General features: G+C 48.6%; 3 protein-coding genes across 3 annotated transcripts; all 3 read left to right on the top strand.

Moving 5' to 3' along the window:
• The first annotated feature begins 88 nt into the window (after positions 1-88).
• BDV37DRAFT_117906 (uncharacterized protein) lies at positions 89-3,268 on the top strand. Its single transcript, XM_032078524.1, has one exon. It carries the CDS (start codon positions 277-279, stop codon positions 2,848-2,850), a length of 2,574 nt encoding a protein of 857 aa, XP_031941375.1. The 5' UTR covers positions 89-276; the 3' UTR covers positions 2,851-3,268.
• A 5,635-nt stretch (positions 3,269-8,903) lies between these two features.
• Positions 8,904-11,337, top strand: gprC. Its single transcript, XM_032078523.1, has 3 exons — positions 8,904-9,245; positions 9,334-10,183; positions 10,238-11,337. Exons 2-3 carry the CDS (start codon positions 9,593-9,595, stop codon positions 10,979-10,981), a joined length of 1,335 nt encoding a protein of 444 aa, XP_031941374.1. The 5' UTR covers positions 8,904-9,245; positions 9,334-9,592; the 3' UTR covers positions 10,982-11,337.
• A 2,192-nt stretch (positions 11,338-13,529) lies between these two features.
• Positions 13,530-15,028, top strand: BDV37DRAFT_271588 (putative protein kinase; the record flags this gene model as incomplete). Its single annotated transcript, XM_032084740.1, has 4 exons — positions 13,530-13,678; positions 13,773-14,110; positions 14,257-14,489; positions 14,540-15,028. The coding sequence occupies 4 exons, from the start codon at positions 13,530-13,532 to the stop codon at positions 15,026-15,028; spliced, it is 1,209 nt and encodes a 402-aa protein (XP_031941373.1).
• Positions 15,029-15,454: the final 426 nt, after the last annotated feature.

Here is a 15,454-nt window from a genome sequence, read left to right as displayed (position 1 = left end):
TATTGATCGGCTTCGGATCAATCAATCACCTGAGCGATCGCCAACCCTCCGCTGTGACACACTTCCGAAAGGCCTTCAGAGAGTTAACTTCTCAGCCTCTTATTCCTTCTATTTTGATTTAATCTACGAGGTAACTAGACGATTAGTGGGGAAGAAAGACTGCAAGGGGGGGAAAAGTGGTTCAATCTTCAGGAAGAAAATCACAACGACACTACTTGCCTTTCCACCAATTCCCTCTTCCCCCTCCACCTCACCTGAGCCCATTCATCCCACATCATGTTTCTACCCATAAGGCTAAATGACCGAGATCGCGACAGGGACCGAGAGCGAAAAGTGTCGTCGTCCTCCACCATCTCTTCCAAAACAAAATCCAAACCTCGCTCGTCCCACGGTCGGTCTAACCGCTCCTCAACCAAGGAACACGATCAAGACGCCCCGACGGCCCGCTCCTCGACCCCTACGACTGCCAGCTCCCGCAAACAGCGTCGGTCCTCCATGCCGGGCGTCGACAGTGCCAGCCGTCCTGTCACGGCTTCCTTCCTCGAGTCGAGGACCAGCTTGCCATATCCTACTTTCTCCAAAGCCCATAGTCGAGAATCAGTGACCCAGCCGGACATTCCTACCCCAGACCCGACCGACCTTACCGAAGAAAATAAAGAAGGGGGGAAGCGACATAGTCAACACCGCACTGATAATCATCATGCACCGCCTAGCCCACCGCTGACCAGTGTCGATCAGAATTCACGCAAAGGAAGCACGGTCGGAGACAAGGAAGATAAAGAGAAACCAAAGGAAGGGAAGGCCAAGATTCGGATCAGAGCTGAGTCGACCAGGTCGTCATCGAGTCTGCGCTCGAAAAGGGACGACGAATCTAGAACAAGCAAGACGTTGCGTGCAGACACTCCATCCTCCAAAACGAAACGGTCTAGTCACGACAAGGATGTTCCCGCCCGGACAGCGAGTCGCAACTCTACGAAATCAAGAATTGTCGAAGAAGCCGTACTGCCCAAACGATCCTCTTCCAGTCGTGCTGCTCCGATAGTGTCTCCCCCTCGATCCCCCGCGACCGTTCGCGATGTCGGTTCGGAATCGGCAAACGGGTCAGATGCGACTATTGCTGCACAACAGCAGTCGTCATCTCGCAAGCCGAAGAGTCCTGAGAAACCACCTTCTCGGACCCAGACACGATCGTCCATGTCCCACCGGCCCAGTAGTCGCACGTCGGCCGATTTCGCGTTTGACTATGGTCGACCTCCCACATCGAACTCGGGCTACGGCACCCCTCCTCCGCCACCTCCTCCGCCCGAGATGCCTGTTACCATCCCTCGAGTTGATTATCTGCTGCAGAACGGTGGTCTTGACCATCGAGTGCCAAAGGCCCTTCTGCTCGCCACTGGTACTCCCGAGCAACCGCCCTACCAACCATTTCAGCCTCAGCTTGCAGCGTCGAAGATCTTTGACCCATTCAGTCGTATACTGGAGGATTATCATAAAGTGATGGCTAAGAATGGTTCGCTGGCAGTTGCGACGGGATATCGATCGGTCGCACGTCGGCTGCTTGACCGACTTGAGGCTGTCTTTGCCCGTGACATCTCGTCAGAATCATGTACTTGCTTGATGTGTGTTCATGAGCAGCTCGAGCCCGAGGAGCATCCGTCAGGGGTCAGCTGGGGTGAGGTGTTGGAGTTGGTGTCTGGTCGCCAAGAGCTACCCAACTGGCCGCCCTTCATGATGTCGCCGTCAGTCAACGATGCGGACCTGTCGGGTGATGAACACATTCCCATGCAGAAGATGGACATCGACATCCCAGAGGAATACCGAGAGCACTTCATGCGACAGTCGCGCAAGACGAAAGTGACCGTAGACAAATGGCTTAGTGAGCAAGTTAGTCAGGCCACCAACGCACCGGATGAGGTGGATGATGAAACCCTCACCTTCGCCATCCTGACACACCTTGGGCCTGAACAGCGTCCTTTATTCCGCGCACTGCTGGGAATTCCGGCCGGCTCTCCTACGCCTCAGCCAGACGGAAAGCGTCCGCCACGACCTTCGGCATTAATATCGTCATCTCTAGCTATCCAGCGTCTCTATCGACTACCATCCCTGCCTCGGGACCCAGAGACTGCTATCTACATGTTGAATCACCCGGAACTCCACCACGTACTTGCGACTCTCGCGGCCATTAGTGATGACGAATGGGAAATTCTGATCTCCGGTCGCTTTGATGGATTCCTCCGCAGCGGCGCAGAGGATTCCTTTGCAGGGTCCACGCCGCAACGATGGAGTAGCAGCCGATCCAACACTCCTTTCACCACCAGTGGCATTTCTCGAGGTCCGACGCCCAGCCAAATGGATCCCAACTCTCGACCAGCCAGTCAGCCGTACGGCAGCGCCGCGTCGCCCGCGAACTTTGGAGGCCCCATCGCCTTGGATGAGGAGATGGAAATTGCAGCTTTAGCCGAGATCGAGCGTGACATCTATCTCGGGATGGAAGCTCTCGAGGACGCCTTTGAGGCACTCCATTGCAAAGCTGAGGTCGTCCGTCGAGCTCTTCGAGAGCGTGGTGCCGGCTTGTCTGTGGCCAACCAGCAACGCCGCGGGTCATATGTCGAGGCTCGCTTAGGCACGCCAGCATCCGGGCTGGGCACATGGGAAGACAGCACCGAAGATGACGGGTTGGACGATGACCGATCCTTGGCCCCCGATGACTCGGCTAGCAACATCAGTTCCAATCGCAGACGGCGACCCAAGCGCCGCACTGAACGACGGACCCCAGCACCAGTCGAAGAGGAAGACGAAGAACAAGACACATACGACAGCCGACGAGATCGAGGCTCCAAACGGAGATAATCCTGAACCTCCCTCTACTTAAAAAAACAAACCCCCCATTTTCTATCTTGGTGCTCCCCAATAATCTTGTTACAACCCATTGCATCTTTTTTTTCCCCTTCATTATTAAATACTTCCAGCGTTACGACCTTGATGAGCAATAGTTGAGCCACGAATGCACGAAACGTGATGAAATGAACTGAAGCCCAGCTCATGAGAATCCCTTGATCTATTGAATGACTTTACATGTGAAGTCGCAGTACAGAACCTCTCGGTGTATGTATGTACATTGGTACAGATTGACACGATTTCTAATGCTACTGTATTCTACCTTCCCTTTCCATCACCAGCGCACATTGGTACTAGCTAGCATCCAGCAAAGATAGAATATCTTCAGAAGAAAAACAATAGACCAACCAACCATCCCAAACATGAGATAAGAACACACCGCACATCCCAATCTAACACCAGGCAATCAAGACATTTCCCCGAGGCAATCACCATTAGCACAGTACCAATAGTAAACCCACCACCTACCGCACGTTCCCGAGTGTGGCCCCATGGTTGCAGTAGGCCCCAAATGCCATTGTCCCCACCCGCACACGCAGCACATGGGCTACACGCTAGACCCAAACAGTCAGGGAGTTGGGTGCTGGGCTGTTGAATCCATTATTGTGTTCTGCGGTGTAGGAAAAAAAAAATACTCTGTATGTACTTCTACTACTACGTAGACTATGAGATTCTCTGGGAGGAATCTATGGCTCCAACTTGTATGGGCCCACGAGGCGAGAAAATTTGGATCGACAGTGCTGGGGGTGGTGTGGACTACCGTCTAGTAATCTACACGTAGAGTTAATCAATTGTCTAGGGTACAGGGTCTGGGTTATCGTGGGTTTGGAGGTAGAGAGTGGGTGGATTGGGGGATGCGTCTTTTTTTTTTTTTTCCTTCTCATGTGTCCCCCGTATAATGTACTCCATACTCCGTATTTGATCCTCTGGGCACTAGGAGTGGATGGTGCCAAGATGGGGTGAGTCCTTTTTCTTTCATCAATATCTGTCGTTGTTGGGTGAGTCCGGGTTGTGATTGGTAGGCCGGGCAGGCATAAGGTAGTATTCTGGAGGCAGGAAGGAAAATAGTTTCTTGGGGGAAGACGGTCTAGCAGGTCCATGGCGTAAGGCTAAACTGTTTATTGCCTAAATTAGGAGAGGCGTGTTTGAGGCTCTTCTGGGGTATAATATATCTAGCTTTGATCTATTGGAGTTATTTTCAGGGTTGCATTTGGCATAAAGATAAGGGATGGTTCTTATTTTTGTTAGTCATCTTTATGCAGCTTAGGGGGTTGGCATGTGAGATGTGTTTTGTTGGCCATCTTGGTACCTTGCTTTGGCATGTCAGAGCTCCGGGTCTTTATTCTTTATTTTATTTTATTTTTTTTTTTTTTTCTTTTTTTTCCGTGTTTTTTTTTTTTTTTTTTTTTTTTTTTTTCTTCTTTTTCCGTGTTCGCTACCTGATCTTGTACATTCCGCTGCGGTATCTACCGTGTGGAACCATGGCTCGGGGACAGGAACCATGAAGGTTTTCATAGCAGAGAAGCTGAAAATTTTGCAAGTGCCGCACGCTAGAGCTGGGTTTCCACCCGTTTCCATCATTATGCGCTGATACTCGATATCTTAGGAAGCTTGTCTTTCACCACGGCTTCGCGTCCCAATATTGAGAGCTTCACAGCTCCTGGTCGTCCGATGCAATCTTGGGCTCTGATCTGGTAGAATCTCGGTCGGGAAGGTTCCGAGAAGTTGAGATGGGTGAGATAGGGGGTGCGAGATCTGGAAGCTTATCTCATTGTGCGAGTGGGCTGTTGTGTGCGAACCATTGAACCACAAAGTAGGGAATTCTTCGCACTGTGGAGATCTCTACTCGAATTTTGTCAACCCAATCAAAATCAATGAAAACCAATACATAGTACGTAGAGCCTATCCCCCGGATACAGCAGTGGATATGGAAGTGCACGTGCAATGCATCGAGGGGGATCTCGGAAGGATGAGAAGGATGTCCGATGAATCTGTTCATAATATCAAGGGAATATGATGAATCATTAGGGAAGTATCCCTGTGCTGATCAGACGCTGCAGAGTGGGCTTTAGTGGACGTTTGCATGAAACCGTCACCGTACGTCTGACCCGAAGCAGGCCAACCTGCGGCCGCAGGCTTTTGTTTACCGCGGGTCAAACTGTATTGCACCCATGGGAAGGCTCTCAACCACGCACACAAGCATGCGCAATGCAAATGAAGGCCACGGCTCGTGAGTAGAGATCGGCAGAGGACTTTCTTTTCCCATGGCTATGGGCTGACGACATGACACTTATGGAGTACACACATACTTTGTGCCAATCATTTGGAACCTCTTCCCGGTGGATTTCTCTGGAATGGATACCGAGAATTTGGAACTGGAAGAGATCGAGGGGGAAAATTGAGGTACGCCAAGACTAACTGGATCCATGGGAAGAGCAACGCCAATGCTCAGGGGCTGAGCTAAAGGGAACTAGAAGCGCAATAATTCCCTCAACTTCCAAGCTATGTCAGTTCACTCCCGATAATACTACGTCAAGACTTGGCATATTTGAGTTGACAGTTTTCATGTATCTTTTTTTGGTGAATTGCTTGAGTATTTGCCCGTCGATATATGAGGAACAACGGTTGCTGAGACGGTAACGCTGCATGTCGGCAGGGCCGATGCAGTTTTGACTCCCTGATGGGACGACCGGGTTCTTGCCGGTGGGCCCTGACTAATATCTGCTATCATCGGGATAGCCGACCTGATTTCCCAATGCAAAGCTGCCGAATTGCCGGATCGACAAGATATCAAAATGAAAGAGCGAAAACCTTTAACCACACCGACACGGGCGGGATGGTCAACCAACGACTCGATGTGGTCCTCAATGAAGATCATCATGTACTCAGAAAGCATGTACCTGGGCCGTTCTTGAACTCGATGCCGGTGCGCTGACAGGACATTGAATCATTATTGCACGGGCTCGCTCAAGCCATAGCATGGGCTGGAGATGTTTTGGTTTCCATTGAAGACCTCGCGCTCCAACGCAGTGCCCGTAGCTCCATCTGGTTACTATCGCCGCCTTCACCTTCCTACAGCTCAATAAGGTTGCGCACTGAGCGTTTTGTTCATGTGCCACTCATGTAGAACAGAGTTTAGGATAATATTATGAAAATCTCGCAAAGATAATCATACTCATCACATACGTGGTATGCGAATGTACCCATTCGCAGCTCAAATCCTTTGCATATGACGATGGCAAAATGCATACCTTGGAGGGCAAGGTTGGCTCAGAGCTCTACACCGTCGTAGTGTAGATCATGATCTACACATCCATAGAACGATCCCTTTTAGAGCCGTGGTGTCCAGTTGGAGAAACAAGTACTAGGACATACAGTCTCATTTCTTATATATTCATGGGAAGCCTATACTGAATTGAATGAGATCGGCAGCAAGTGGACTGAAAAAGGCAAAGCTGATCAGGCTTGGTGTAAGCCACTCCCAAAGCTGAAGAATTCTCCAAAAGCTAGTCGATCGATGGTAATTGAAGTTCCAGAAGCAAGAATTTAGGTTCATTCCAAAGACCTATAAGATTTAGCTCTGAAAAAACAAACCCTATTGTCAGCCCGTGGGACCGCGGGACCACGGTGGTGGACAGCAGGCAACTATTGCCGGTGATCTATCATGAGAATTTCAATCGGCACCCAGGGCATTACTGTGTATAACGTACACTTTGCGTGCCACCGGATCTCGGCGAAACAATGACAAAGTACCGAGGCACATGCTCGTTATCCACCAAACACGCACGATCTACGCGCTATCGGTTGGCTAGTATGTATAAGGAGATGCTCTGCTTTATGAGTCCTATGATGAGCTGCATGTAGCCATGTGGCAGCCATGGCTTCCCAGTTGAGGATCACGGTCCATGGACACAGTTCTGGACGTGTCCAATCTTTGAAGGGGGCTGGGCTTTGACACCCGGTGGAGGACGGTTTAGGTTTTGTAGGAGTACTTGTCCGCAGCAGGACACACATTAGCCAAAGTCAAATCAAATGAAGGTCGGGAGAATTAGTAATAATGATCAAATCACTCCGCTAATTGCCCCATATCTCACTCGAAAATACCTATCATAGGGAGTGACGTATCCACAATGGAGACAGTGAGGCTGTACCAGACGGAAGATACTGCAGGGAGGGTATTGAGAATCAATCCCATTCGGATTCTTTTTGATCTGGTGTTCGAAGTATGCCAGTGATGATCATTTCGTGAAAGGTCATGATGGTAAAATTCAGCCCACATCGAGTTGCAGAAGTATCGGAGCAGTAGTAGTATGACGACGAGAACTGATGAGCCAAAGGCGAAAAGGAGAGTCACAGAGCACTAAACCCAGAAGGGAAAGTCATGATCGAACAGGATCAAAAAGACCCGAATCCGGTTTGATACTTCCGTGCTTAATCTGGAAATGGAACCGAAAAGCCTAGATACACATTAGGCCTATTAGGGAGTAGCGTCATGTCATGCGGCAATTGAACGGGTCACCTCTTGTTCATGATTACCACAAGTACCAAGCAGAACTAAGCATCAACGAGCACTTGGGACTCAACTTCCACTGTGCCAATCAGTGGCAAACGTGTGGGCAGACCTTTACTGCATCCGCATCACGCTTAATTTATGAGGGGGTCTAGTTTGTCTGACTGCTCAGTTCATCCTTTATGATAGAGGTTTCGAGCTATGAGCCATCACATGCAGCCTCATATTTGGGGTTTCGCTCTTCCACACTATTGTTCATTAGGGGATGGTTACATTTTAAGATTATGCCTGTTGAATTAACAGACACCAACATGCGATCGTCTACTGCAGGGATGGGGTGTTACTATTGTATGCACTACAGTATACTAGTACAGCCAGTGTCTCGAGCGTCGCTACTTCTTCCCTGAGTACCGCCTCTAGCGGGAAGTGGGCTAGGTACACCAATCAATTACCGGGCAGTTCAGGTTCCTTGCCATCAACCACCGCTATGTACTCCCATTGTCAATCACACATAGGTACCGTTCCAGTTGTGAGTATCGCAGCTCGCAACTATGGTTCCGGATATAGCCCACAAGCTCTTGACTGTCGATAAGATCTGCCCAGAAATTTTGGGGGGGGGGGGGGGTTTGCGCCCGCTCGGACAACACCGAGCCGCACCTAGACGGATTGTCCAACAGTTTCCTTGAGTACATCCTGAAGCAAAATAAGCTTACACCTGGGAGGGAGAGTGAGAATGTCAACTCCGTATTTCATTTTTCTCTCTCCCTTCTCAGTTTTTCATTACACAAGCACACGGAATGAATGATACTGTGTACGCCGGAGTACATGATTACAGAGCAATGCTCCATTCCTCTGTGGATCTCCGGTATTTATTACCCACAACGATCGACGTAGGCGGGGGTCTTGAGAGTCTCGAGACGGTTGGGTTTCTGGAATGGTCTCTCCCTTCAGTCTCGGCAACTAATGCAATTTGTGTTTAGGGTTCTCCTCTCCTTTTCCACGGACAAGTCTTGTCTCCCGGTCACCAAGAAAGGAGTGAGATGCTTGACCTGGAAACTCTGCGGGGTTCCTGAGGCGGTTCATTCCTATTCTTGCTAATTTCCAGCTTTAAAGCACTAGGTCTGGGCCTAATGTCCAATCCAGTGGTGGCAAAGTTGAACTACTCCTGTTTCGATATTTTCCGTGCAATAATAATATCCTTCTGCCTGTGGTCGGTCAAAGCCCACTTCTGCCACAATGGGCCCAATTCTACCCCTGCAGACGACGACTGTTTGGAACCTCTTTGGTTCAACGGTTACCATCTGTGCCCTTGTTTTTACTCCGTACTAGGCAACCTAACCCCGTAAGGTCATGGGAAGGTTATCTATCGTCGAATTACGAGAGCCAAGGAATTCTACTACGAGCCGTTCCTCCTCAATTCCCCCGCAGCCCAAAACACATTCGTGGCCTTACTTCTCTTGGCATGGAACCCTCGTGTCTAGAGTTTTCAGGAACCACCTCCCGGGCCCAGAAGTCCATTAGGTTTTTTGTTTTCAATTACCTCTTTGATCGTCCGGAAGGGTGCCCCTGTACTGGCGTTCCAATTTCAGTCAGGAAACCTACTACTCCTTAGTCCGTCCAGTCCTGTGGAGTCGGTCCCTTTCATAAAGGAATTGTTGGTTGAGGCGGAGACAACTAAGCCCATCAGAGTTTAATAAAAGCTTTGCGCGGCCTACGGATGAGAAAAGGTGCCACTCCACACAATCCACTCGCCCAATGTCGGTAGTTTAGTTTCAATCCCCATTGTAGCAATTTAGTTAAACCATGAAAGAAAATAATAGAATTAATATTGCACTACGTTCGTCGTGGCCCTTAACCTTCTCATCCCCCCCTCCACCCCCCTCTTTTCTTTTCTCATGCTGATAGCTGGTCCATCATGGAATAAGGACATGGACTGCCCCTGAAGAAAGCGGATATAATAGATATATCTCCGCTCTGGACTAAATCTCCATAGGGTGCCAGCCCGACGATTTGCATCCTAGTTCTGCCGGAGCAATCAGTGTCTCCCCAGGGTGGTTTTTCATCTTCCTGTTTCTAATATCGCTTCGACAACTTCGCCCTACCCTGGGGCACGGCCTCCGCACGTGTCGCACGAAGAATGATAACTGCGGAATCGAAAGGATTACTACGAGAGGTTAAACGACAATGAGTCTGGCTCAAGTGTTGAGTGTGCTGGCCAGTCGTGACGACGAGGGTAACTCCCTTGCACGGCGACTGGCTTATACTAATGGTGGCCCTACATTGGATATCGATCCTCTACCATCAGCCCAACGCAAGGGCCTAATTGCGGTCACCGTCATGGCCTTCCTATCCTTCATCGCGACTTTGATTCTACTATTGTTCATCACTTATCGGCTGGTCTTCTGGCGCTCCAACTACGCACGATATATCGGTTACAACCAGTATATTGTTCTTATCTATAACCTAGTGTTGGCCGATCTGCAACAATCACTGGCATTTTTAATCTGTCTTAAATGGATCACAGACAACAGAATAGAAGCGTCTTCGGCGGCCTGCTTTCTTCAAGGATTTTGGCTGCAGATTGGGGATCCCGGCAGTGGTTTGTTCGTGCTCGCAATTGCCGTTCATACATTCCTTCTGGTAGCACTGGGTCGCAAGCTGAGCCATCGAGTCTTTGTTTGTGGCGTGGTCGGCGTTTGGCTTTTTGTGGCTATCTTGGTTATTATTCCGCTCGCATCCCACGGACGATTTGTCTTCATTCCGTCAGGCGCATGGGTAAGGGTCTTCTGTTTTCCCGATATAAAAGTCGATTGCTAAATGTAACCCCAGTGCTGGATCAGCGAAGAGTACGAGCCAATCCGTTTGTGGACTCATTATATCTGGATTTTCCTGGCCGAATTCGGAACCGTCTGTCTCTATGCCATCATGTGGTTCCAGCTACGCCGTCGGATCAAGCAATCTGCCATCCTTGGAAGCAGTCATACGGAGAGTCTCAAGCGCCTGCGACGTGTTATCGGATACATGATTATCTATCCGGTTGCGTACATTGTGCTGTCCTTGCCTCTTGCTGCGGGACGAATGGCAACCGCCCAAGGTCAAACACCAAGCATTGCCTTCTTCTGTGTTGCAGGTGCCGTTATTACGAGTTCAGGCTTAGTCGACGTCCTTCTCTACACGCTCACTCGTCGAAACCTGATTTTGGAGTCCGAGCCAAGTCGCGATCGCAGCTACAACCGCTTTGCAAGCAGCAAAAACCGAAAGACTGACCATCTCACAACCATTACCGCCGCAGAAGGCAAGCACACTCGGACTGATATCAGCGTTCTGCGCACCCACCGACACCGTGAAGACGACGACGAATTCGGCCACACTGTGCGCGAAGGATCCACTGACAATATCGTACAACCTTCCGGCATGGAACTGGCGCCTCTTGGAAAGGTGTATCAACATACCACAATTGAAATCACCCACGAGCCTGCCTACCCGGAGGCTGAAAGCAGTGACCGGTCGAGCAAAGGGTCCCTCGGAAACGGCAAAGGTCCCGAGCAGAGCGCCAGGATGTGGGGGAGATAGCCGACAGTCGACTGGCTTGCAACCCTTGCGCAGTTACTCTTACGGAAGAACGCCAACTCCTAATATCATCGAATTAATGTCGAATGCCCTTTCCTTTCTCTTGTCTTTCTCTTCTCCTTACGCTCTCTTCACTACCATTCATATATTTTTCTTGACATAATACGCTTATTAGTGATGTCCGGGCCTCCCGTTTCTGGGGCATCTTACTGTTTCTATTATTCATGACGCCTATATTGATATCCCAGGCCCTCAGCCCTGTGTTTATTTAGTTCTAGGGTGATTGGTCTATCCATGTCTTTCATTACAACTTATCTTGTACATATATACTATTCCCTTCTATCTACACATGTCTTTATATTGGGAGGAGAGATGAAGATTTGCAACCAATGACCTATTGGCCGTGACGAGCCTTCTCAAGACCTTCAAATAGAATAGATACCATATCTACAATCGAACAGAATACCAAACTACTCGAATTCCAAATCACACAACCCCACTGCATAACCCCTTAGTATCAATCCAGGGATGCACACATACGAATAACTCCCTCGCAAAAATAATCCTTCAGCGCCTCGCCATACAACCAGACGTATATCAGCTGGAACTATTACACACTAATTCAAACGCAATGGCTTCCAAAGCAGATCAGCAACCAACGTGAGCACGGAGCTCCGGTTCGTGTTAGCATGACTGAATAAATGGACCAGATTAACTCAGGACTTATGCCAAGTTGCTGGAAGGATGGCGTTCCGCGTCAATGCGGTGGAGAGATCTTCATGATCGTCAGACGAAGCGCGATGATCGACTGCGACATCGGCTGTCTTCGGAAGGGGTCGCGAGGGCCGATGCTCATAGTGCTTGGCTGTCTGTGGAAATTGATGTCAAAGATTTGTGGTCCTTGGGGGGGGGGGGCCGCTTTTACTGCTTTTTTTTGGCTCGTTGTTGGTAAAGGGTTGCTCACATGTTGTTCAACTTTTGTGTTCCCTGTCGGGTTGCATTCGATTACCCTTTCATTGATTTCCTAGAGGGTTTAGCTGAAGTTCGTATGGGTTTGCAGGTGGGGGAGAGCAGAGTATAAAGCTGCTTCCCCCATGATGTCTATCTCCTAAGTAGATTTTCTTTCTACTAGGAAATCGTTCAGTACTGTATAGTATGGCTGCTTTTGGTGTATTTGATCCCTGGAGACGAAATACGTCGGTAGTACTCGGTTAGTGCTAGGATATATATAAAACTGGCGCATCTTCACATGAGGGGGAACATTTCTTAGTCCCAGCAACATCGTATTTTTTTTTTTTTTACTAATCATCGATTGAATCGATAGGAGTTACAGCTAGAACCCATCTCTATCTCCCCCTCTCTCTGCGTGTGTCTGTGTGTCTGTGTGAAATATGGGAGAAAGCGAAGCTGGAGGGTTTAGTATACCTCAGTCTGGGATCGGTGACTGAGAATTTAATCTGCTCATGCATTAAAATATAAATGCTGCTACGAATCTGTAAGTGTAATGAGTCAAATCATTCTTGTCAATCCATCTCGAGGCTTAAACTTGGTTCCTATATCCAGGACCGGTATCGTCATCATTCTGACATTGCCTACGGCTCGCTCATATTATCGACTATGAAGGCTGCCGTCTGTGTAGACAAATGGGACGATAGGTGATATAAACCTATAATTAAATCTAATGTTAATCTCAGCCATCGTATTTTGAATTACTAACTGCCGCTCGGCTACACTATAGAGTATCAAGACCCCCGACTCCCACCAATTATGTTATAAGAAGTGGTAATTGAAGATCTTCTTGGAAACACAGTGTATGTGGGCAAGATATTATTGTGCACAGTGGTCTGTTTTGAGAGACCTGTAGGGGTATTCTAGAGGATGAGAGATTAAGAATATGAAGGGACTTGTCCAAGTTCGTGGAATATACTAGATCAACACCAAACAATGACGTTTACAGGTAACCGCGATGTTAAATTTCTATTTAACTAGGTCTGACCTTTTATTAAGACTACATTGAAGTTATCACCGGGGCCAAACTGTCTGAAGCTCTATACTCGTCTTGATCGAAATACTATGGTTAGTTTGGTGGAAGTCGGACGATAGATTTTGATGAGTTAGGTGGACTACGAATCATACACTCGAGACGAATGTTAGTCCTTCCATCAGAAAATACACGGGCATAAGGAATGCTCTATCCTGATGCCTTATCGCCCTCAATTGAGGCCAGCTGCTGTTCCCCATATGATGCTTGAACACAAGGAATCCTTCGTCGTACAGGACACACTTCCACGTGGAAAGCCACATGCATTAGCGAACGACAGAGACAATGAACGCGAAGAGAAATCCCCATGGGATGTCGTAGGTAAGACATCTAGAGTTCCACGTGATCAAGTTCACTAACCATGCAGGGGCTCCCTCTTGATCCTGTTCTTCTTTGACAACCATTGATATCACATTCTCCCATCGGCTTACGGCGTATACCTTCGTAATGAATACTATACGACCGTCCGTTCCCCGTTTGTCTGCCTTGCTTCGCAAGAAACCGTTTCCCATGCCTTCTCCCGGGCCACCTTTACCGCCTGACATACTTGTTGATGAAGAGATCTCGCCAGTATACAATTCCAAGTACTTCTACCCAGCGAAGCCCGGAGAGGTACTCGCCAGTCGTTACCAAACCCTGGTCAAGGTCGGTTGGGGCGTGTCTTTCAACAGTATGGCTCGCGCGCGATCTGCAAGGGTAGCCTTCAATAATTTCTGTTCAATTCGAAGCTCTCTGTATCTAATAAACATACAGGCATGTTGAAGAGCCAGAAAATGTTGTGGAACTGAAAATCGCCAATAGCAATACGAATTCCGCTTGTCATGAGCGCGAGGTTGAAGAGCACGTTTCCACAGCAGATCCATCACATCGTGGTCGCTCACTTATCCGACCATTGTTAGACTCTTTTGAAGTTAAAGGCCCAGAAGGTTTTTATTCTTGTCTTGTATATCCACCTATGAGGGAGCCATTGTCGATGTATCGGCGGCGCTTTGACGATAGAAAGATGCCACTGCCCCTTATTAAAACATATATTCGTGCTCTTTTTACAGGGCTTGATTACCTTTACAAAGAATGTAGGATATTTTATACGGGTAAGTTCATCTTCGGCCTTGCTTTCCGTTGGTGATACTAAGTTTTGGCGGTTACCTAGATCTAAAGCTTGAAAATATTATGGTCTCATTCGAGGGTCCAACTATACTTGCTGATTTCATAGATTCTTAGTTTGAAAGACCGATAGCTTTCAAGATTAATTCGACCGGACGACCAGTGTATCAGTCCCAGAATAACCTGGGGCCACTCAAAAGCCTAAGAAGTATACCACAGCTTATTAACTTCGGCTTGGTAACCAGACTAGAAGAAGATGACGACTGGGGCGTCTGGCCTACTCAGCCAGATCACTATCGGGCACCAGAGGTGATACTGGGTAATGGATGGCAAATGCCTGCGGATATTTGGAATCTTGGTGTTCTGGTGCGTCCCGTTGTTCTCCAAAGTTGTTGCGTGCACTGATGCCAGATCAGCTGTGGGATATGATCGAAGGCAAAGAGTTATTTCGGCATATCCATGATCAACAAGGTCGCTATGATGCTAAGCTACGCATCGCCGAAATGATAGCCTTACTCGGTCCACCACCTCCAGAGATCACACAAAGGTATCAATACATGCGAGAATACTCTTGGCCGCAACCTGTCAGACGAGAAGACGACAAAGCATGCGGGACGGCGGAGGAGTACTTTTGTGGGCCATTCTTTGACAATAGTGGTATTACTGGGTTTCCTATCTCGAACGAAATATTCTCAGACTCACGAAACATCTTAGGTCGCTTTCTCTACGAAGACCTGATCCCCGACCGGGAACTAGGCGGCACAGTTTCATTTCTTGAGGGAGAGGAGAGGGAAGCGTTTCTGGATCTCGCGAAGGTAATGCTTGTCTGGCATCCAGATATGCGAAAAAAGGCAGGCGAACTGGCGGAGCATCTTTTTCTTCAACTAAAGCAAACAAGCGCCTGATTTCTGCGAGTGTTTGATAGCGGGACGACTCGAAGTCGTGGTTGATCCCAGTTCGACGGTGCCATAAGATGACCGGTTGAAGCGTTGACGTAGTTGTCTTTCTGAATGGCATATAATAGATCTGATAAACACCCCCCGGTGAGTTGACGGTCAAAGACGACGTGTTTAACTTGATCCTTATCATTGTGTTGGAATGTGGGGAGAGTTAGTTATATTAGCAGAATGGTATACGGTGGTACAGTGGTACAGTGGTACAGTCGATGGTACACTTGGGGTTCCAGCCCAAGTTCAGTCCCTAATAAAGCGACAAGCCCTTTCCTAATTATTGTCAAGTTCGTGGAAAGATCACCATTCATCTAGGATATCAGCTCGCTGTCGGAGAGGCACCGTACTTTGACCAGTAGGCCCAAGAGGAGAGGGCGATTT

The sequence above is a fragment of the Aspergillus pseudonomiae genome, assembly GCF_009193645.1.
Source record: "Aspergillus pseudonomiae strain CBS 119388 unplaced genomic scaffold BDV37scaffold_33, whole genome shotgun sequence".
In the NCBI taxonomy this organism is placed as follows: Eukaryota; Fungi; Ascomycota; class Eurotiomycetes; order Eurotiales; family Aspergillaceae; genus Aspergillus; species Aspergillus pseudonomiae.
This window is presented reverse-complemented; position numbering and strand designations above follow the sequence as displayed.